This window comes from Centruroides sculpturatus, unplaced genomic scaffold (assembly GCF_000671375.1).
Source record: "Centruroides sculpturatus isolate CEXI.00-Female unplaced genomic scaffold, Cexi_2.0 scaffold772, whole genome shotgun sequence".
Classification (NCBI taxonomy): Eukaryota; Metazoa; Arthropoda; class Arachnida; order Scorpiones; family Buthidae; genus Centruroides; species Centruroides sculpturatus.
The window spans coordinates 32,761-56,066 of record NW_019384993.1 but is presented as its reverse complement, the minus strand read 5'-3'; the positions used below and the strand labels follow the sequence as shown (position 1 = coordinate 56,066).

Here is a 23,306-nt window from a genome sequence, read left to right as displayed (position 1 = left end):
GTATGCAGCAGGTAATCTCCGAAACTACTCATCCCATTTCAAAAATTTTTTCACCAATATTTAGAATGGAACTTCAGGATGGACATAGGCTGTATATTATTTCGTTAAACATGGGGGATGGACATTTCTTTACGGTAAGCCTTACGGGGAAGCTTACCGTAAAGAACTCTGCTTCTATTTATACTATTTTAGATGCGAATTTTTGAGTTTTTGATTGCGTTTTAATAGAGTACGTCAACAGAATGTACACTAAGAAGGGATTTTTCGATATTCCCCCCGGGGGAGAGGGACAGGATTGAGGCTTACTGTGAAGAACTTCACTTCTATTATACTATTTTAGATGCGGGTTTTTGCGTTTTTGATTCTGTTTTAATAGGGTACATCAACAGATTGTACACTAAGAAGGGATTTTTCAAAAAATTTTCCCCCCTGGGGAAGTGTTATACATTTATAATAGATACATTTTGAGCCACAACAATGCGTGGCGAGGTCTGCTAGTTTTGCTCATAAACTACGAAAGCGGCCCCAGTGCCTGAATCAGACCTAGAACCGTCCATATATATATCAGTCTTAATTAGGTCATTAGCCAGCAGCCTTACCCCTACACTTTCAGCTGGGTGAGGCAGTTCCTTTACTGAGATATCTCGTTCATAATTATTTAGATCAATTGGAATATCGATCCTGTTATCCTCTCCGCCTTTCTTTAGCCAATACCTCTGAGCTCTTTCTTCTATTATTAATTCAAGAGGCGCTTTTCCGCCAACACCATAAGAGCCTCTGTAGATGTAGTCTTAAAACACCTTGTAAGTTTCAAAAGAGCAGTCTTTTTAATATCACAAAGACTAGTTAAACGATTAATTATTTTGCAAATATATTGGAATTGACGGAATAATCAGCAGCCATTTTTTCGAACATGGCCAGCTTGTTTATCAGACCTGAACTCATTTGATTTTTGCCTTTAGAGCCATTTCAGGATTATTGTGTTTGATGAACACATTACAAATATAGCAGGACTCAAAGTCAGCATTAGAACCATATGCACTCATATGTATAGTTGCTCATGCTATTTTGCGATTTCAGCTTGTATAAAAATATAAAAGACAGCATATTAAACATTTGTCATGTCACTCGTTAATGCGTTCTTACTTTTGTATTTTACCTCTGAAAAATAGTTAGATGAACGGCGTGATTTTATTGCTAACAGGAAGAGATTAATGTACAGAGAAAGACACTACTAATTTGAAGTACTGTACATAACGTATATTTTAAGTTTAATTTAAAAATTGCAACCCGGCAGTGACAGTGTCTCAATATAATAATTACTTGTATTAATTCTTTTTTTAAGTTATTGCAATTTTATGTCTGTTGAAAATGAGTAAGAGGTGTTACGTTCGTTTTGCAGATGTGTGTAACTAGTGCTGGACTTTTGTTTTGAAACTGGTTTAGTAGTGTACAACGTATGGATGCGCCACATTCACAAACGATTTTATACTACGGACCATGGATTTTATACCACGGACCATGGATTTTATACTACAGACTATGGTTCCGTATGGTTATTGCATATTGGTTCGATTACATAACGATTGTAACGTTCTATAAATTAATCAAATAGAAAATAGTTCGTTTGATTCTTAACAATTCTCATCATTCTCAGCGATAGGTGTTATATAATAATTACTATGGTTGTTGAAATACTGAATATAAACGGGGTTTGCTTCCNGAATCTATTAAATCTAATATAATAGAGTTAATTATATTGAACTTGCTTATTTATTAAGTTCGTTAGATAATCTATTAATTAAAAATACATTTAGAGAAGTCTACGGTTTTTACTGGCTTATCGAACAAACGAATACGAATGGACCCTAGACCATCGCTGACTGATTGCCCCTGGAAGTCGACTTTTTATAGAAACACAGCTTCCCTATCATCAAATGTCACGGCACGCCACTGTAACAACCATTTTTAATATCACAAAGATTAGTTAAACGATTAATTATTTTGCAAATATATTGGAATTGACAGAATAATCAGCAGCCATTTTTTCGAACATGGCCAGCTTGTTTATCAGACTTGAACTTATTTGATTTTTGCCTTTAGAGCCATTTCAGGATTATTGTGTTTGATGAACACATTACAAATTTAGCAGGACTCAAAGTCAGTATTATAACCATATGCACTATTTGTTGCTCATACTATTTTGCGATTTCAGCTTGTATAAAAATATAAAAGACAGCGTATTAAACATTTGTTATGTCACTCGTTAATGTGTTCTTACTTTTGTATTTTTCCTCTAAAAATAGTTAGATGAACGGCGTGATTTTATTGCTAACAGGAAGAGATTAATGTACAGAGAAATACACTACTAATTTGAAGTACATAACGTATATTTTAAGTTTAATTTAAAAATTGCAACCCGGCAGTGACAGTGTCTCAATATAATAATTACTTGTATTAATTCTTTATTTAAGTTATTGCAATTTTATGTCTGTTCAAAATGAGTAAGAGGTGTTACGTTCGTTTTGCAGATGTGTGTAACTAGTGCTGGACTTTTGTATTGAAACTGGTTTAGTAGTGTACAACGTATGGATGCGCCACATTCACAAACGATTTTATACTACGGAACCATGTACGATTTTATAGAAAAATGACATAAACTGTCATTTTTCTACATAATTCCGTACCGTATGGTTATTGCATATTGGTTCGATTATATAACGATTGTAACGTTTTATATATTGATCAAATAGAAAATAGTTCGTTTGATTCTTAACAATTCTCATCATTCTCAGCGGTAGGTGTTATATAATAATTACTATGGTTGTTGAAATACTGAATATAAACGGGTTTTGCTTCCAAAATCCGTGTAGGCGAAGTCGCGGGTAATAGCTAGTATAATATATTCATAAACGAACTTGCCATTGAAACACGAGTTCTTTTATACTTAGTAAAAAAGTTCTTCATTGCTAAGTTATATTACAAGTAGGTTATATTTATTTTAATACCGTTAGAATCAAGGAGCCGATATTTTGTTCAAATAATTAAAACTTAGAAAGTAATAACCATTTTTTTTTTTAAATCGTGAGTCACAGTAAACTTACTTTCGATTTCAAAAAGTTCCTGAAGACAGATGCTGATTTTTAAATCAACTTCAGAAGAAAGTTCTTTGTTGCTTCTTTCCTCAGGTGACTAAAATCGCTTCAATTCAATGGTTAGACCAATATCCTATAACTAAGATTAACACAGACGCTTTTCAACTGGAATTGGAAATAGAACTCTGAAGAAAGTTTGTGTCTGAACTGATAGCAGATTTCCGCCGAATGTAGGATTTCGTTGCTACAACCGTTGAATTTTAAATAAGTAGTTATATTATTATCGTATTATGTTTTAAGTGTCAAACTACATTGTCTGATTATAGCTCGCTCCGCTAATATATTACCGTTCGGACTAACTCAAATCTATTTTACTTATCGCTAGTTAAAACGCGATATAAAATTAACTGTTTTAACTGGTGTCAGGTTGTAAGTTTTCATCCCGTCTCTTCTGCAGCGTTTTTCACACAATTTCCCTCTTACAAGTAATGTGAACAGTTCGATGGGCGGTCTTCATATTTGAAATAAAAAGTTAAAAGTATTCAAATTTACGCACATTCCGTTTTGTGTATTACAATAAACTATTAAACAAATATTTCAAAAATTATTTTTATTAAGTTATAAATATTTCGAAATCTAGTATTTATAATATATTATTTTACTGAATATATAATGAGTGGTAAAGATAAAATTAAGACATTTTTTCGATTTTTTCTACAATTTTAACAAAATGCTCCACAACGATTGATGTGGTTATAACAATAGGGTAAACAATAGCCATTTTATATGGGACACAACGCTAAACCTGCTATTACAAACAACAAACCAAGAACAGTACATGAAATACAAATTATTCGTGCGTTTTTGGCTTCATCATTACGGGGTTTCTTCCAACTGACATGACTGTTGATACAGTCAGATATCACCACGATATTGTGCCAGCACGGATAAAATGATGACCTGAGAGAAGTAGACAAGTAATTCTGTCTCATTCACCTTACAGTTTATATATGACGCCAAATGATTGCCATGTATTTCGCGTTTTGAGCAACGATTTTTCAATACACACTTTAATGGCAATACATTACATACGAAAATTTGTTTTTAAAAATATATATAGTATTTTACACTAATGCAATTTAAAGCTTGAAGCAGTTGTTGCTAGATAAATTGTTATCGATGGTAATTATTATCTAATAAACTGAACTGCGATCATTTTTGAGTTAACTCAAAAATGATCGCAGTGATGTATTGCCATTAAAGTGTATATTCAAAAACTCGTTGCTCAAAACGCAAAATACATGGCAATCATTTGGCGCGATGTAAGGCTATAATGTGAATAAAGGCAGAATCACTGGTCTACCTGAAGTCATTATTGTTATATGTGCTGGCGCGATATCGTAGCGGCATCTGAATGTGTTTATTTTAAATATTTTACATTATTTATCTTTTTTCTACACACATTCTTATGCCTAATGTTGAGGTGAACATAACTGAGTATGAAGTAACGATCTTATCTTGAGGATCCAAAGAGTAAAATTTAAAATTACGAAGAACATTTGCCAAAACCGTTTTCATTTTGATCATGGCGAGTTTACTTCCTGTAAATTAATTATTTTAATAAAATATATATATATTTTTGTGTATTTATTCACTAATCACTTACCGAGACAATTTCGTGGACCAGCAGAAAATGGCAGAAATGCATAAGGATGAAGATTTTTGTAGTTTTTAGGTAGGAAACGGTCTGGATCGAACACTTCGGGATTTTCGTAAACAGAAGGATTATGATGGATGCCATAGATACTTATGACAAGAGTCGAATTTGCGGGTAACAGGTAATTACCTATTTGAATGACAACGATTTAGTGCTTCGAGTAAATAACTAATTTAAAATATTATTATTTAAAAATAAATTTCAATATATCAAAAATTACCTATTTTCATTTCCGAAGGATTTTTTCTTGCAATAAAAGGGGAGGATAGATTCTCATCGACTCCTGAAAATTGTAATGTATAAAACTAGTCCTTGAATGTATTAAAAAATTAAGAAGGTTACCTTAATTACGCATTCTAAGTACGTCATTTTTGTCAGGTCATCGATAGTAATATCTCTATTCATATCATTTTTGAAAATTTCTTGCAATTCTGAATACAGTTTTTCTTGTATTTCGTGGAATCTTCCCAGCAAATAAAGAGTCCATGACATAGCATGGGCGGTTGTATCGTAACCCTGATATTAAAATACGTTAAAAAAATTGTAAAATTGCTTTTTATATAATTTACATTTGTAGTAAAATGTATACTGTATAATAAACTTGTAAAAGTAGGATATGGCATGCGTAAATGCTGCTCATCTTTCATATTCATGTCATACCAGTTTAAAATGCACAATCACATTACTTGCAGCAGGCAGTTCACATAGTTCTTCGTAATTTAACTTTATTTTCCTGTGGCTAAGAGCAAGGGCAAGCTCATGCCAGCATCCTCGGTCATTGGACACATGTGTATATAGTGCTCAATCCCATCACGGCAATTACAGATGGTACAGATGTCTGTTGCAGATTTACCAAACCTAGGTTACTAATCTCTCATGCCCAGTGAAAAATTGGGTGGTTTCAAAGTTTGTACTATTTACGACAAAATATCAGTGATCTGATTTCGAGAGTTTACTGCTTTTTCCAATAAGAAAACAGTCCAGAAACTTTTAAATGGCGCCAGTTGTATCTGGCATAAGTTACAGTGATAAAATGAAAAAGAAAAAAAGGCCTCATTTCACTTCTTCTGAAATACAGGTATTTATAAATGAAGTCAAAAATAAATAATACTAGTTAAAGGGAGGATGGCTCCAACTATTACTTTTCGCGGAAAACGTAATTATTGGAGATTAGGCCTAATTTTAAATAAGTGAAGTGTTAGTAATGTACTGTACAGCACATAACAACATAGATAAAAATTCGACATAAATGGAGAGAGATTACAAAACGTTTCAAAAAAAGAAAGTTATTAAAATTTGTAAATAATTTATTATAACAATTTTGTCTATAATTTTAACACGGTTAACAGAATAGAATGTTATACATGTACTGTACGGCTTTACAAACGAAGATTCAGCTCCTCAATTAAACTAAAAATAGTTTCTGTTCTAAAAACTGTTCTTTTCTTTCGCATTCGACATGAGCAGATTAATTCTATGAACAAAATGTCTTCGATCGATGGACAAAATAAACATTAAATTGTCCACGAACTGTGTAATTAGTCGAACGAAAAAACTAAATACACATCTTGAATTGTCTTGACTTACGACAATCCATTACATGTCGTAATGTAACTTTGTATACAGTATTTACATTTTCGGTTATTCTCTTATTATGGATTGAATTACTTTGGTCATCATCTCAGATATTACTTGCTTTGAATACTTTCAAATGTGTTTATAAAAGGAAATTGATTAATTAATACTCGAAAAGATAAATTAATAACAGTTAATAACCCAGAGAACTGAGTTAAGAATGTACAAACTACTATTTTACATAATTATTAGAGAAATCGCATTCGACATGAAGTCGAAAAAGTAAGGCACGTCTATCCTTTTTCACCTGAATTTTTCGCTTTAATTATACACAATAATCATAATAATAATGTAAATCACTAGTAGATACACATTTTTAATTTCTCAAAATTATACCTTTCTTGCGTGTATATAAATAGAGCAAATATACAGTAATTAATAAACTTTTTGTTTTATATCCAAAATTTCTTTCTGTAACACTTCACATAAGAAAAATATAAAAGGACAAAATTGAGATTTATATTTAAAAAGTACAAATTTTTAAATGTTAAAAAATTATCAAATAATCCGAAATTACAAAAATTATTTACCATAATTAATTATGAATGAAAAGTAATGATTTCACAAACATCTTAACTTAAATAGAATTTCTAATAATAAGAAAGTAATTATGATTATTTTTGAAATAGGTTTTACGTTATATTTTAATTATAATTTTCGTTGCCGAATTAATTCTTTGTGGAATTACTTATATTTCAATACGTTGTTTAGAAAAACATTACTTCAGAATAATAAAAATAATATTATTAAATAAAATTCATTTGTGCACGATTATATAATTATTTCCGATCACACATTTAATAAATTCTGCCTACCGCAAAAATGGCTCCTTCCATTTCTCTCATAACGTCTTCTTCCGATATTAAACATTGTTTCACATGAAGATCCAACAGTGTATCTATAATACGCTGTTTTGTTTTCATCTTTGGATCCTCTTCATTATGTGTTTTTGTGTCTAAGGAATGTTGTTGCTGCATTTTTTTCATATAATTTTCTTTTCTTTTGTTAAACACCTACACATTAAATTAAATCATTAAATACTTAAATCAAAATTCTATTCACAATTGAAGTTTACCTTTTCGTCGAAACGATGAATTATTTCAATGTCTCTCTTGTAATTTTTTCCTATTTTACTAATGAAGAAAATTGGAGACAGCCAGTACATTGGATTTGCTATCCATTTAGGAAAATATTTCAGAATTCTAAATCATAATATAAAATTATTAATATATCAAAAGCTAATTAATGCAAATTAATAGCTTGGATAAATAATAGAGTACTGTCAACTATTAAATCTACATAATATTCCACATTATCTCACGTGTAAAACATTATAAAATTTTCTTAAATTAAAATAATTTAAAATATATAAAATTTATTTTAAATCATAAATTTGTGTAAAAGGTTTTTTCTTATTTTTGTGTTCAAAAAATACAGGGAACTTTGCAGTTAATTCAATATCGTAATTAATTTATTTTTCAGAAGTATTAAAAATGAGTTGCTGGACTGTATATTTTTACGTTTTTATTTGATGATTAAACGTCAAGTTTTTACTATCATAAAGACTTCTCCTACGGTACTGAGGGAACAGAAGAAAAACACAAAGATGAATAAATACTAGTTATTTATTGCGACAACAATATGCTTTGAGGAAAGTTGATCTGTCACACATTTGTCATTTATGTTACAAATTTTCTCCTGTGTGTAGGAAATACATATAGCTTACGTTTAAAACATTATAACTGATAATTAAATTAATCTGAAAGTCTTTTATACATACTTTATGAACACATTGTATTTGATTAGAAACGCGATACTCTTCTCTACACATTATTCTAACAACTCTTTATTACGATCAGTACGTGTAGCAAAAACACTTCATTTATAATGTACAAACTTTTAATATTCGGTTAATTGAAAAACAATCAAAATTTCGAATGTTTCGTATTGTTTCTACCGACATTGACACGAACATTTTAAAATTTTCATCAGATAAAAAGTGACATTATATTATTTAATACAGATATTACATTTGTAAATATTATTTGAAATATGAAGAAATATATCTGAAACTGAATTTTCCTTACCTGTGTATTGCGGACACATATTCTTGATCGTTCGTTGTCTGAGAATGTAGAGAAACTCCGACTGCTATCTCTACATAGAAATAATTTGTTATTTATATATTTTAAATAAATAAATATACGTCGTTTGAAAATGATATTCAGTTCCGGGAAGGCATCGCGAAACAAAGTAGTATCACTAGAAGAAAACAGTACTGGACGAAACAGGAAAGTGATCAGTTAGTCTATGCAAAGTTAATGTATAATGTCAACTTTAAATCTAACTACTGTCGCAGGGATAGTAAAATTCGCAGTTACACAAGAAAGTAAATCGTTATGCGTGTCAGAAATTTACACGACTAAGACCGTAATTACCGTGAAACGTGTAAGTGGTAAAAAAAACTGTTTGAATTCCTTCCCCTGTTCATTGTTGGTTACGTTCAAGGAAGTTAAGTAGCTTACTTTTGTTGCGCTGACATACATATGTATATACGGGGTGTTCTACAACTTCTCCACAAAGTTTTTTTAATAAATTTTTTGAAAATTCGAATTTTCAATGAAATTTTCAGCAAAGATAGAAGATTGAATAGAAAATTAACGCAATATATTTTCGAAATGTCTGCCCTTTATCGAAATACAGTAGCGCAGTCTCTCCTGAAAATTAGCAATGGCATTACTAGAGGTCTGATCTCAGATGTCCTTCATGATTCTCTCGATGCTTTCTTTCATCTGACAGAATGTGGTAGGGTTATTCTTGAACATATGATCCTTTGTGTATTCGCAATGAAAGAAGTCTAGTGGACTCAAATCAGGGCTGTAAGGTGGCCAGGCAAGGAAACTTACGGAAAAATCAAGTGTTTTGAAGCAACTTGCTTTTGTAATAGAAGTAATTCCTTTTTGGTCAAAGCGCCACATACGAAAAATTAAAGCTGAAGACTGCACGGTTCAAAAGTTATTTAAAAAAGAAACTTTGTGAATAGGCTGTGAAATACTCTGTATATAATTTTTTTAAATACATTTAATACTTTTCATTTTATACTTTTCTATACTTACTTCTTGCTCATCAAAAAGTAAGAAGTAGGAAAAATGAGTATAAAGTATAAAAATAAGTACAGTAGAGCATCGATTATCTGAATCAATTAGGGACTGGAGTTGTTCAGAAGATCGATGTTTCGGATAACCGATTATGCACGGAAAAATATATTAATTTATTTCATCTTAACATTTTTCTCAGTTGCGTGTCGCTTCGCGTTGAATTTTCGTTGATGTTAAGCCTAACGAAGACTATTGTATCGTTAAAATTTATTTTTTTATTCTGTACAAACAAAATAAATATATTGAAAAATATAAAAACAATTAAAAATTATACTTCAAAAGTTAATTTAGTGTCAAAAACGTAAAATATTTGAGTAGCCCAAGACATAGCCAAAGATTGCAGCGCCACAGCACTGGCTAAAATTTAAATTTGCCGACTGGAATTCTTTCGGATGATTGACGTTTCAGATGATTGACTTTCGGATAATCGACGCTCTACAGTATTAGTTTAATGTTTACATATGAAAAAATTGATATTTATAATTCTTAATTAAATATTTTACATTAGATAGTAATACCTGCAATTATATCCAGAGTGCAATATTTCATCCATTCCAAAATATCGAATATCTCATTCTCCTTCAATTGATTGAGTTTTTCCACTAAGACGTTTGAATGCTCCATAAATACATTTTGATCATTTTTCACATTCCAAACATGTCCATGCGGAGCTAAATATTTTCTTCTTCTTCTCCAATTATCGCCAGAACTGTATTTAATTAAATTCAGCAAAATGTAAACAACGATACTTAAAAAAAATATATATCAAATAATGCATTACCTGTACAGAAGACTGTTGTTTCCGAGAAGTGGCTTCAAAAAATTATACGTAGAGTCCTTATTAATTAAACTGTTGCTTCTTAACACTTCCTACAAAACGTAATACTGTATATTTCCATTCGTAATGAATAAATTCCATAATTAAGCATATTATATTACCTTTGCAGATTCTGGATGTAAGAAAAAAATTAATTTATACCCGAATATGTTGAGGCAGGCAACTTTCTCGTTTGGAAATAGCATAGAGAGTCCAGTCAATAAATTTAAAGTATCTGGAAAAATAGAAAAAATATTTATGTATCTATAAACAGTGAAATTATCCAATAAAATATTATTGACATACGTATCCCGTTGTGTAAATTGTGATATCGCTTGTCACGTTGAGAAAATACAATTTTCCACAAAATTGGTAAAAAGGACATAGTCGGAAGATTCATTTTTAACTTCTGGCTGTTGTCTTTATTTTCTGAAAAATTAATGTTTGTTATAAATATAAAAGTTAATAAGGAGCAATCATTATTGTGACATGGTCAGAATGACAAACAGAAATTTTTTATCATGTTTTTAATTTATATAATTTAAAATATGTACTCGAATCGAAATTAGTGGTTGTTTGGCTTTGTACATCACACTTATAACAACAGAGTAATACCAGTCATTTATCTAATACCTTTCAGATGAAAATATTTGAATTAAAATAGTATGATTTCCGCTTTTTAACGAAGGTTTCTATATAGTTGTTCAGGGCCGAACGTACAAAGGATTTCCAAGGTTTGTCTCGTTCTTCGTATGTCTCACCCTCTTCTCGAAATTTAAAAATGACTGACTGATAGTCAATCGACAGTAGGAATTTATACGTCTACAGTTATTTCGAATCGCAGCTCAATAACTATGTGTCGTATGTCATAAAAGTATTTTGTTTTCATTTTCTTATATTCGATTTATTCATACACGTACTAAATATATTGTATGGCAATCGTACAAATAAGTTTCGTTATCCATGTTAGGATATGCAAAATGTATATTTTCGAATAATTAGTAAATATTTTTTAAGTTGTTANCGTCGATGTTAAGCCTAACGAAGACTATTGTATCGTTAAAATTTATTTTTTTATTCTGTACAAACAAAATAAATATATTGAAAAATATAAAAACAATTAAAAATTATACTTCAAAAGTTAATTTAGTGTCAAAAACGTAAAATATTTGAGTAGCCCAAGACATAGCCAAAGATTGCAGCGCCACAGCACTGGCTAAAATTTAAATTTGCCGACTGGAATTCTTTCGGATGATTGACGTTTCAGATGATTGACTTTCGGATAATCGACGCTCTACAGTATTAGTTTAATGTTTACATATGAAAAAATTGATATTTATAATTCTTAATTAAATATTTTACATTAGATAGTAATACCTGCAATTATATCCAGAGTGCAATATTTCATCCATTCCAAAATATCGAATATCTCATTCTCCTTCAATTGATTGAGTTTTTCCACTAAGACGTTTGAATGCTCCATAAATACATTTTGATCATTTTTCACATTCCAAACATGTCCATGCGGAGCTAAATATTTTCTTCTTCTTCTCCAATTATCGCCAGAACTGTATTTAATTAAATTCAGCAAAATGTAAACAACGATACTTAAAAAAAATATATATCAAATAATGCATTACCTGTACAGAAGACTGTTGTTTCCGAGAAGTGGCTTCAAAAAATTATACGTAGAGTCCTTATTAATTAAACTGTTGCTTCTTAACACTTCCTACAAAACGTAATACTGTATATTTCCATTCGTAATGAATAAATTCCATAATTAAGCATATTATATTACCTTTGCAGATTCTGGATGTAAGAAAAAAATTAATTTATATCCGAATATGTTGAGGCAGGCAACTTTCTCGTTTGGAAATAGCATAGAGAGTCCAGTCAATAAATTTAAAGTATCTGGAAAAATAGAAAAAATATTTATGTATCTATAAACAGTGAAATTATCCAATAAAATATTATTGACATACGTATCCCGTTGTGTAAATTGTGATATCGCTTGTCACGTTGAGAAAATACAATTTTCCACAAAATTGGTAAAAAGGACATAGTCGGAAGATTCATTTTTAACTTCTGGCTGTTGTCTTTATTTTCTGAAAAATTAATGTTTGTTATAAATATAAAAGTTAATAAGGAGCAATCATTATTGTGACATGGTCAGAATGACAAACAGAAATTTTTTATCATGTTTTTAATTTATATAATTTAAAATATGTACTCGAATCGAAATTAGTGGTTGTTTGGCTTTGTACATCACACTTATAACAACAGAGTAATACCAGTCATTTATCTAATACCTTTCAGATGAAAATATTTGAATTAAAATAGTATGATTTCCGCTTTTTAACGAAGGTTTCTATATAGTTGTTCAGGGCCGAACGTACAAAGGATTTCCAAGGTTTGTCTCGTTCTTCGTATGTCTCACCCTCTTCTCGAAATTTAAAAATGACTGACTGATAGTCAATCGACAGTAGGAATTTATACGTCTACAGTTATTTCGAATCGCAGCTCAATAACTATGTGTCGTATGTCATAAAAGTATTTTGTTTTCATTTTCTTATATTCGATTTATTCATACACGTACTAAATATATTGTATGGCAATCGTACAAATAAGTTTCGTTATCCATGTTAGGATATGCAAAATGTATATTTTCGAATAATTAGTAAATATTTTTTAAGTTGTTAAAAATATTTTTATTGCTAAATTTTGTTTGCTTGTATTGTAGACACTTCAGTAAAGTAGAAGCACTTTGTTTCTGACTGAATGGCCTGGACATGGTGACCTGTCATTGATTTTATTAAATTTTAGTAATTTTAGGTCTAGAGATGGAGAGATATAAAGGTATAATATAACGAAGACTTTACAAGTTATTAAAGTTTACAATTTTTTATAAAATTTATCTTTACTGTTGAAATTGAGCGTTTTACAATTTTATAATAATTAATAATAGAAAAATATTTTTAAAATCTCATAACTGATGAAGCCACACACATTTTATCAGTAGTATAATTAAAATTATAAAAGTGCTTCTTTTTAAAATAAAATTCATAGCAGTCGGTAAGGTTTTGTTATTCGCTGTTGGACTTTTTATAATGCTAAATATTATTGCCTAATTGTAAAATTCATTAGATATATTATTAATGTGAACCGCCGGGGAAGTCGGGAACTGTCGACTCTCCCTTTTCGCTACAGATCGTTAAACCTGCTCACTTGTCAAGATGGTTAAATTACGAATGCGGTCCCGAAGGGTCGGGATTCTTTTTGTCAGGTCGAGTGGAGGAGGTGAAAAGGGTCGTCGACGAGGCGTAGGCGATATGCGAGTAAAAGGACACCATTTAACAATGGAGACAACGATTTATTAGATTAACGAAAAGAAAAAAAAATAAAGAATATAAAATCTAACATCGGGGGAAGTGAATTTAGTTTACTAGCTCCTAACTCGCGGAGAGTTTACATTAATTGTTCCATACCTCTAGTTTACTTCCACGTAGGTTGGAAAAATTTTGGCCTTTTTGCCGATGATGGACGCACACAGTTAATGTTTTCCACGACTTAACGCTTTCCGTCGGCCGTAGATGTGAGACTCCCCCGAGGAGGGGGAAAGAAGTCGCTTTTATAGCTTCGGGCTGAAAAAATTAGTTATGTGATTCCCTATTGTGAGAAGTAGAGTTGGTCCTGCAAATGTGGAGGTTAAAGTTGTTCCCGGGACCAAAACAAATGACGAATACGGACTTTAACTATAAACTTTTTGTCTTGCAGCTGAAAAATGTAATTGTTCGAGGGTTGACTGTTTACATTAAAAAGAAAGTTATAAGTTTCTATCGATATTTGATTCCTTTATTCTGACAATGTTATTTTAACGTGGAGGCGACAAATTCATTTAAAATACGTTAAAAATTTAGGGGGGAAAATAAATATTTTTGGGCTTATTCTGAGGTCGGATCTCACATTAATGTAGTAAAAATGACGGCAAAATTGCTGGTAAAAACTTTTCGTCAATTTTTACACAATTCTTTAGTTATTTAAAGCATAAATAACACGTTTATCACGTACAAAAATACAAAATCTGTTGTAAGTAACAAAATAAACTAATATGCTCGTTAGAACCAAAATTACAAGAAACGATCTCAAAAAAATATGAATATAAGAAAACGGTCCAATTGACAGAATGCAGGCATATTGTGATAAAACTGTGCCAATTATTCAAAAGCTAATTACTATTTAGAATCCTATCTGTTAGTGTGAAAGTGTGTCTTTATGAAAGTAATAAGTGACAACAGTAGTAGTAGTAGTGGTTTGGAAAGCTTTGATCACAAAATTAACTTCAGATGTCGATTACATTAAAATTACAAATAAAAATTTGTTAAATGGACTTATTTCAGATCACAAAATTAATTTTTTGAGTAATATCTTAAAACAATAATCATTTCAGATATAATAATTTCAGATCACATTATCAGCAATCATAATTTTAGTATTTAGAAAACTTCTCAATTCCTTTTATTTTTTTAGTTTTCATAAAATATCTTGTAACAATAATTTTTAGTTTAATAATTTTTACAATTTGTTCTATTATTTAAGTAAATTAAAACACGACAACTTAAAATAATATTATAACAATAAGGCAGAGTAAAATAAAAAATAGTTCAATATAATAATTATTTAAATTATATTTATTGATATGCCAAACGTCTTATCTTTCTATTTTTGATATTATAACACGATTATATTCAATTATTTCATCCATTTTATCAAATTGTTAAAGTGAAATCTGTAAAAATATAATTGTTAAAATTTTTATTGTAATTGAATTGAAATGAAACTTATTTTTTTAAAATTAAAGAAATTTAGTTACTGAATGAGATGAAAGTAAAAGATTATAAATTATAAGAATTTAACTTAAATTGTACAGTATCAATAATAATAATATTAAAAAAGTGTCTTTCTTAAAATCAAATTTAAGCTGTGTGATCAAACAAACTCATTAATCTTTAAATTATTATATGATTTAACTGATAAACTATAATTAAATATATTTAATTTATAAAATGAAATTCTGATTATATAAACATATTGTTTTTTTTTAATTATGAACTCATATAATAATTTAAATCGAGGTGAGATATCAATAAATTTAAAGAATACATTTTACAACAATAAATTAATTTATTTTAAAAATAACTTATTTAATTAAGTTATTTTTAATTAAGTATTTAAATAAATACTCAAAAATATAAATTTAAATGTATAGAAATTAATTAAAATGATAATATTATTGATAGTGTTACAATTTTATTATGTTTTAGTTAACTTAATTATATACGTTATTTTTAAAATAAATTACCTTATTGTTGTAAAATTGATTCTATAAATTTATTGATATTTTATTTCATCTCGATTTAAATTATTATATGAGTTTATAATTAAAAAATACAATATGTGTGTATAATCAGAGTTTCATTTTATAAATTTAATATTTTTAATTATAGTTTATCAGTTAAATCATATAGTAATTCAAGGATTAATGAGTTTGGCTGATCACACAGTTTAAATTTGATTTTATGAAAGACACTTTTTTAATATTATTATTATTGCTACTGTACAATTTAAGTTAAATTCTTATACTTTATAATCTTTTACTTTCATTTCATTTTGTAACTGAATTTTTTTTTCATTTTAAAAACATAGGGGAAACCGGGGCAAGATCGGCATGTTAAGTTTTACTTAAATTTTGTGTAATAAATACTGCTATAAACTGAAAAAAAAGCTTTGCATATTGTCTATTGGAATGTTACCTTACTATAGAACTGGTTAAAATCAGTTTGGAAATAAAAATAATTAAAATAATTACAACTTTACAAGAAGAGAGAAATTGACGAAGTTGCCCCGGGTATAGGGGCAAGATCGGCAACTTCTCTCTTTTTGTAAAGTTGTAATTATTTTAATTATTTTTATTAAAGTTGCCCCTGGTATAGGGGCAACAGTAATGGGGCAAGATAGGCACGTATATAAAATTATGTTATTAACAATGTATAAGTTGGAATTCACTATTAAAACAAAGAAATACAAATCCAACACCCATTTAATATTATTACAACGAAATGCAAGTTCAAAGACATATATACATGAATAACAAATGCAAACATGTTTTCATTTATCATCTGTTTGATTTTTATCCTTTGCTTCTAATGTGGCTTTATGTTGCCGATCTTACCCCGCTAGTCATGATTTCGAAACATTAAGTACAACCCTGAGAACAGAATGCCAAGCCACGATCTGGCCACGTGAATAAGTTGAAGTTACATCCTTCTAACAGGAAAAGTAACTTTCGTTATCATGGAATTATAACAAAACCTGCCAATTCAATATAAATGGAAAAAAAATATTATATGGAATTGAACGAAAATAAAAATTTGCTTGATAATTCAACTACGCTTGTTGGAGAACAATAAAAACACTACACTCAACAAGCCACCAATAAAACTCAACTGCCTAATTTATAACCAAAGTCTCCTTTTAATTTGTTTTTTTAAAAAAAAAACGCTTGAAAAACTTGCCCCGCATGCCGAAGTTGCCCCGTTCTCCCCTAAGTTTCATTTCAATTCAATTACAATAAAAATTTTAACAATTATATTTTTACAGATTTCACTTTAACAATTTGATAAAATGGATAAAATAATTGAATATAATCTTGTTATAATATCAAAAATAAGAAGACAAGACGTTTGGTATATCAATAAACATTCAATATGGTTAGTAAAAAATATTTATGTATGAAATCTTTTCGTTATTTTCTTATTAAATATAAAATAATACTAATCCTAATTTTTATTTATATAAAATTACAAAATGCGATTCTAATAGATTTTGAAGCATTTCAAGTGAAAGAGCATGAAATTATTTACCGACAGTTGGCCATAAAAGCATTACACAGTATTATAGAAGCTGTAATAGACATTTATATAGATTCTGTTAAAATGTATCAATTACAGGCGAAAGATAAATTACAAGTCAATTTTACTAGCAAAAAAATTCATGGATTACATTTTATAGATGAAAAACATCGGAAATAACTGGTTGGATTAAACATAGTAATTTACAAAAGTTATTAAATCATTTCACAATGTATAACGAATTATTTATATTTAAAATTGTACAGATAGGAAAAAGAAAATTTTTAAAAACTGGAGCTACAGTTATTTACACATCAAACTTCTTCGGTGTAAAACATCAGATAATATTTAAAAAATTGTTATTGCCACAAATATTATAAAAAGCATTGTTTTTTGCGATATTTAATAAATAAGTAACAAATATAATTTAAATAATTATTATATTGAACAATTTTTTATTTTACTTTTCCTTATTGTTATATTATTTTAAGTTGTCGTGTTTTAATTTACTCGGATATTAGAACAAATTGTAAAAATTATTATTGCAAATTAATTTTATAATAATTAAAAAGAATATATTAAACTTTGCCTTATTGTTAAAATATAATTAATTTAATTCAAATTTATAAAAACGTTTAATAATTAATATAGCCTTATTGTTTTAAGATATTTTATAAAAACTAAAATGAAATAAAAAGTTTTCTAAATATTTATAATCTTAATTTAATGCAGAAATTTTTGCTTTAGATAAACTGAAGGAAAAAGTGGAAACACCTAAATAAACTGTAACGTAAAAATAAAAACCTTTTCAAAAGAATTTCAGTGTTATATTATTTCAAACTGTCATATACCAGAATATTAAGACAAATATCCACCAAGAATATAATTAATTCTAGTATTAATGATAAAGAAAATTCGTTTTGGTGTTATATTATTTCATACAATTATTACAATTTTAATTAATTTGATAGTAATTTACTAAAAAAATTAATTTTGTGATCAAAGATTTCTAAACCACTACTAATAACAACAATCATACTGTAATAGCTCCTATAACAGAAAAGGTGTTTATAAAGTGTTGGATGTTTTATTTTTATTGAATTCACTGTATAATAATCTAGCAAATATATTTATTAGTCGAACTGTATCATAAACTCACTTTGTTTCGTATTATATTTATGGTATTATAAAATATAATAAATGTTCAAATATTATCTTACCACCAGATAAAGAGAAAGTCTTTCCATGTGTAATCGAAGTCGAATCATTTTTCAGTTGTATTCTTCTGTTTCTCCATTTTTTCACTAATACATACATCAACACGAGTAAAGTAATAATTAAACATAAAATAATTTGGAATAAATTCAATATAAACATCACTAATATTCTCTTTGGCCTGAGGATTTAAAAGTGATACATAATAATCATGCATTTAACATTATTTCTATCTAACTGTAAAAGAATAACCATCGAAAAACTCAAATCATAGTAAATGTTTTATGACACGTCATCTATAATCTGCCAATCATAAAAATTCAAAATGGCACTACAACAACTTTGAAGTGATGCAATTATTTGTATTTCTCTTCAAAGTTGTTCAAGGATTTCAACTACTTACATTATACTTAATTTAAATAATGATCTGCGTGTATTTTGAAACTGGTTATGGCCGTTTCTTGTGGTTATATATTTCTACTTGATTAGAGAACATTGAGCTTTTAACAGGTTAAGATTTGTTAAATGCTATCCTAATTATTTGAAATGATAAAAATACTTACTTCAAAAGTTTACTCTGAAGGCAAAACACCGACTTTAAAATAATATTTGGCTTCCATTATGGAAAAATCTGAACAGAGGCGAATTCTACGTTGGCAAATACACGAAAAGCGTGTTTTAAAAAAAAATTTCAAAGAATGAATGTATTGCTTAGTTTCAATTTGACGATTTATGAATATTAAGTCAAATTGTTAACGTACTTATCGCAGTTATTATAGCTGGAGTGAATATAAGAATCAAGAAGATTTAAAGTATGGCATTACAGTAATAATAGAACTTATCATTTAATTGATGCTCACATAAACAATTCTATTACATTAATAGCAATGCATATAAAAGAATAGCGATATTAATTGACCTTGCCAGTTTATTTATATATTGAAAGTTCTATAACGTTCGTTACGTTTTATATACGATAATCAACAAAGAAAACATGAATTTGTACAATTGATTTTGATTTTTTCTCACCCTTAAAATCATATTTAAATGTAGATAAGAGATTAAAATAATTTAAACAACATTGAAATTGTTTTAGTAGTAGGAAATAATGCAAACTTGTTAAACATAATTTTTACTGTTTATTTTAGTATAAGAAACAAAATGTAAGTTCTTAAATGATAAAATTCATATTTTCGCGAAAAATAGTTGAAAATAAAATTTATAAAATGCAGAAATATTTAAGTAATAAGCATTGTTCTATCAGTAATAATAAAATTCAGCTTTAAAATATATTCTAAGCGTTATTAAGTGCATTGTGTGAATTTAATCTAATCACCTACAGTTAGAAAGGGGGTCGTAAATCTATAATTCAGGTTGTCATAAGTATAGACAATATTATTAAAAAACTATTTACCCTTATAAAATTTTATGTTATACAACGAATAGATGGAAATTGGAAGGACTTTCATTTATTATTTATAAGAAATTTAATATAAAAGTAACTGATAAAGCTATACATTTTCATATAAAACAAATAATTTAAAATTATTTTATACAGGAATAAAGTTTAGAAAAATAAAAAGTAAAGTTTATCGTTTCTTTATCGAATACTTTTTTGTGTTCTGCATTTACTACTACACTCGTTGAACAACATATTTCATTCTACATTTTTTATTTGTTTATGTTAATCACGTCATTTATAGAGGTTATTATTACCTGGAAGGCAAAAGAAATAATAAATAATTAACTTTTTCGATATAAATCTCGAGTTATATAGTAACATTATATACTTGTTTTAAACTCCGTGTTTACCTTTCTTTCGTATTTTTTTGACTGTCAAAAACTTTATGAATCACCTGACGAGGGCACGTTAATCTGAAGGATCTTAAATCCTTCTCTAGGCATTATGAGAGTAGTTGCAGAATCTGACAAAAGTATCACAAGGGACGCAAGGAATCGTGTCAGTCCACTGGTTTCTTATAAAACGTGAGGTTACCTTTTATACTTGCTTTTTGTTCTAATCCATATGTTTTAGTCCTTTTTGTTCTAATTCATAAATTTTGTTCTAATCTTATACTGTTCGTGACGTAGCCCGGATGTTTCGTGATAGCTATTTGAACTGTCGTGACGTTCAGCCATGTCACTCGCCGATCGAATTAGTTCCCGCGTCATCTTAATACATGTAATTCTTTAGATCAGAAACGTAATAAGAAGTATCATAGTTCTCGCATTACGTTCCAGGTGATAACGATTATCGTAAACTTTCTCTCTCGACGAATGGTGTAATTATAAGATAGTGTAGGTCGTTGAAACCTGTTTAGATTTAAATTTACGTGCTATTTAATCAAGCACATTTCATTTTACTCTTTGTCGCTGTATTTTTTCCCTCTTAATAAATGTAGTATATGTATAATTTGGATTAGGCTTACTTCTATTCCCGGATCGGTAGCTCTCTCCTATAATATTATTAGCAACTCGGATAAAATCGTCCTAATTAACGAAATCCATTTTAAACGCCAATAAGACGCGTCAATTCTTTACTGGTGTAAGGAGCTGACTAAAGAAAAGAAGCCTTACAAAATCGCTTGGTTTTCATTTTGAAGTGAAATTTATCATTCTGTACAAAGTGAGTGTGGTGTAGCGGTTTCCTATCTCACAGTTGCTGTGAGTATGGGTTATTTCCTCTCTTCACCGTTCGTTCTCACATTTGTTTCAATTGTAGTAAAAATGTTTCCTTTAAATTATATTATTTCCTTTCTAAACAGGTTGTCCGGCGAAAACAGGTTGTCCGTTGAAGACGGTTTTTTTCTGTTGAAGATAGGTTAATTGTTAATTAATTATAAAAATTCAATTCATTTAGAATTAAATAAGAAATAAAATAAGAAAAGTAGGGAGTGTCAATGCACAAAGCAAACTGGTCCAATTACAGTCGGTTTTAGTCCTGCAGTGTTTCATAATACCACTTTTTCCTCTATTATTTGGAATGGCCAAATAATATTTCATGCACTGCTGTTAAACCTTTACTTTTATAAGGACAAAGCTTACATGTAAAAAATAAAATGATAAATATATATTTACTGATCTGTAGTTATTTAAACNCTGTCGACTCTCCCTTTTCGCTACAGATCGTTAAACCTGCTCACTTGTCAAGATGGCTAAATTACGAATGCGGTCCCGAAGGGTCGGGATTCTTTTTGTCAGGTCGAGTGGAGGAGGTGAAAAGGGTCGTCGACGAGGCGTAGGCGATATGCGAGTAAAAGGACACCATTTAACAATGGAGACAACGATTTATTAGATTAACGAAAAGAAAAAAAAATAAAGAATATAAAATCTAACATCGGGGGAAGTGAATTTAGTTTACTAGCTCCTAACTCGCGGAGAGTTTACATTAATTGTTCCATACCTCTAGTTTACTTCCACGTAGGTTGGAAAAATTTTGGCCTTTTTGCCGATGATGGACGCACACAGTTAATGTTTTCCACGACTTAACGCTTTCCGTCGGCCGTAGATGTGAGACTCCCCCGAGGAGGGGGAAAGAAGTCGCTTTTATAGCTTCGGGCTGAAAAAATTAGTTATGTGATTCCCTATTGTGAGAAGTAGAGTTGGTCCTGCAAATGTGGAGGTTAAAGTTGTTCCCGGGACCAAAACAAATGACGAATACGGACTTTAACTATAAACTTTTTGTCTTGCAGCTGAAAAATGTAATTGTTCGAGGGTTGACTGTTTACATTAAAAAGAAAGTTATAAGTTTCTATCGATATTTGATTCCTTTATTCTGACAATGTTATTTTAACGTGGAGGCGACAAATTCATTTAAAATACGTTAAAAATTTAGGGGGGAAAATAAATATTTTTGGGCTTATTCTGAGGTCGGATCTCACATTAATGTAGTAAAAATGACGGCAAAATTGCTGGTAAAAACTTTTCGTCAATTTTTACACAATTCTTTAGTTATTTAAAGCATAAATAACACGTTTATCACGTACAAAAATACAAAATCTGTTGTAAGTAACAAAATAAACTAATATGCTCGTTAGAACCAAAATTACAAGAAACGATCTCAAAAAAATATGAATATAAGAAAACGGTCCAATTGACAGAATGCAGGCATATTGTGATAAAACTGTGCCAATTATTCAAAAGCTAATTACTATTTAGAATCCTATCTGTTAGTGTGAAAGTGTGTCTTTATGAAAGTAATAAGTGACAACAGTAGTAGTAGTAGTGGTTTGGAAAGCTTTGATCACAAAATTAACTTCAGATGTCGATTACATTAAAATTACAAATAAAAATTTGTTAAATGGACTTATTTCAGATCACAAAATTAATTTTTTGAGTAATATCTTAAAACAATAATCATTTCAGATATAATAATTTCAGATCACATTATCAGCAATCATAATTTTAGTATTTAGAAAACTTCTCAATTCCTTTTATTTTTTTAGTTTTCATAAAATATCTTGTAACAATAATTTTTAGTTTAATAATTTTTACAATTTGTTCTATTATTTAAGTAAATTAAAACACGACAACTTAAAATAATATTATAACAATAAGGCAGAGTAAAATAAAAAATAGTTCAATATAATAATTATTTAAATTATATTTATTGATATGCCAAACGTCTTATCTTTCTATTTTTGATATTATAACACGATTATATTCAATTATTTCATCCATTTTATCAAATTGTTAAAGTGAAATCTGTAAAAATATAATTGTTAAAATTTTTATTGTAATTGAATTGAAATGAAACTTAGG

The 23,306-nt window shown here is 28.9% G+C and overlaps 1 protein-coding gene and 1 pseudogene across 1 annotated transcript; both read right to left on the bottom strand.

The window, feature by feature from the left end:
• Positions 1-3,774: 3,774 nt before the first annotated feature.
• Positions 3,775-10,848, bottom strand: LOC111633066 (annotated as a pseudogene).
• Positions 10,849-11,785: 937 nt separating this feature from the next.
• Positions 11,786-18,793, bottom strand: LOC111633046. Its single transcript, XM_023377574.1, has 5 exons — positions 18,551-18,793; positions 12,405-12,527; positions 12,221-12,333; positions 12,063-12,151; positions 11,786-11,990 (listed from the first exon to the last, which is right to left on the bottom strand). The coding sequence occupies exons 1-5, from the start codon at positions 18,705-18,707 to the stop codon at positions 11,786-11,788; spliced, it is 687 nt and encodes a 228-aa protein (XP_023233342.1). The 5' UTR covers positions 18,708-18,793.
• Between the last annotated feature and the right edge of the window lie 4,513 nt (positions 18,794-23,306).

What these genes read in the sequence shown, in the direction of transcription:
- LOC111633046 (XM_023377574.1), bottom strand. Translation starts at nt 18,707, where the DNA reads ATGTTTATATTGAATTTATTCCAAATTATTTTATGTTTAATTATTACT. An exon ending in GACTTTCTCTTTATCTGGTG is followed by an intron (nt 12,528 to 18,550) that starts GTAAGATAATAT and finishes TTAATTTTTCAG; the next exon opens with AAAATAAAGACAACAGCCAG. An exon ending in CAATTTACACAACGGGATAC is followed by an intron (nt 12,334 to 12,404) that starts GTATGTCAATAA and finishes CTATTTTTCCAG; the next exon opens with ATACTTTAAATTTATTGACT.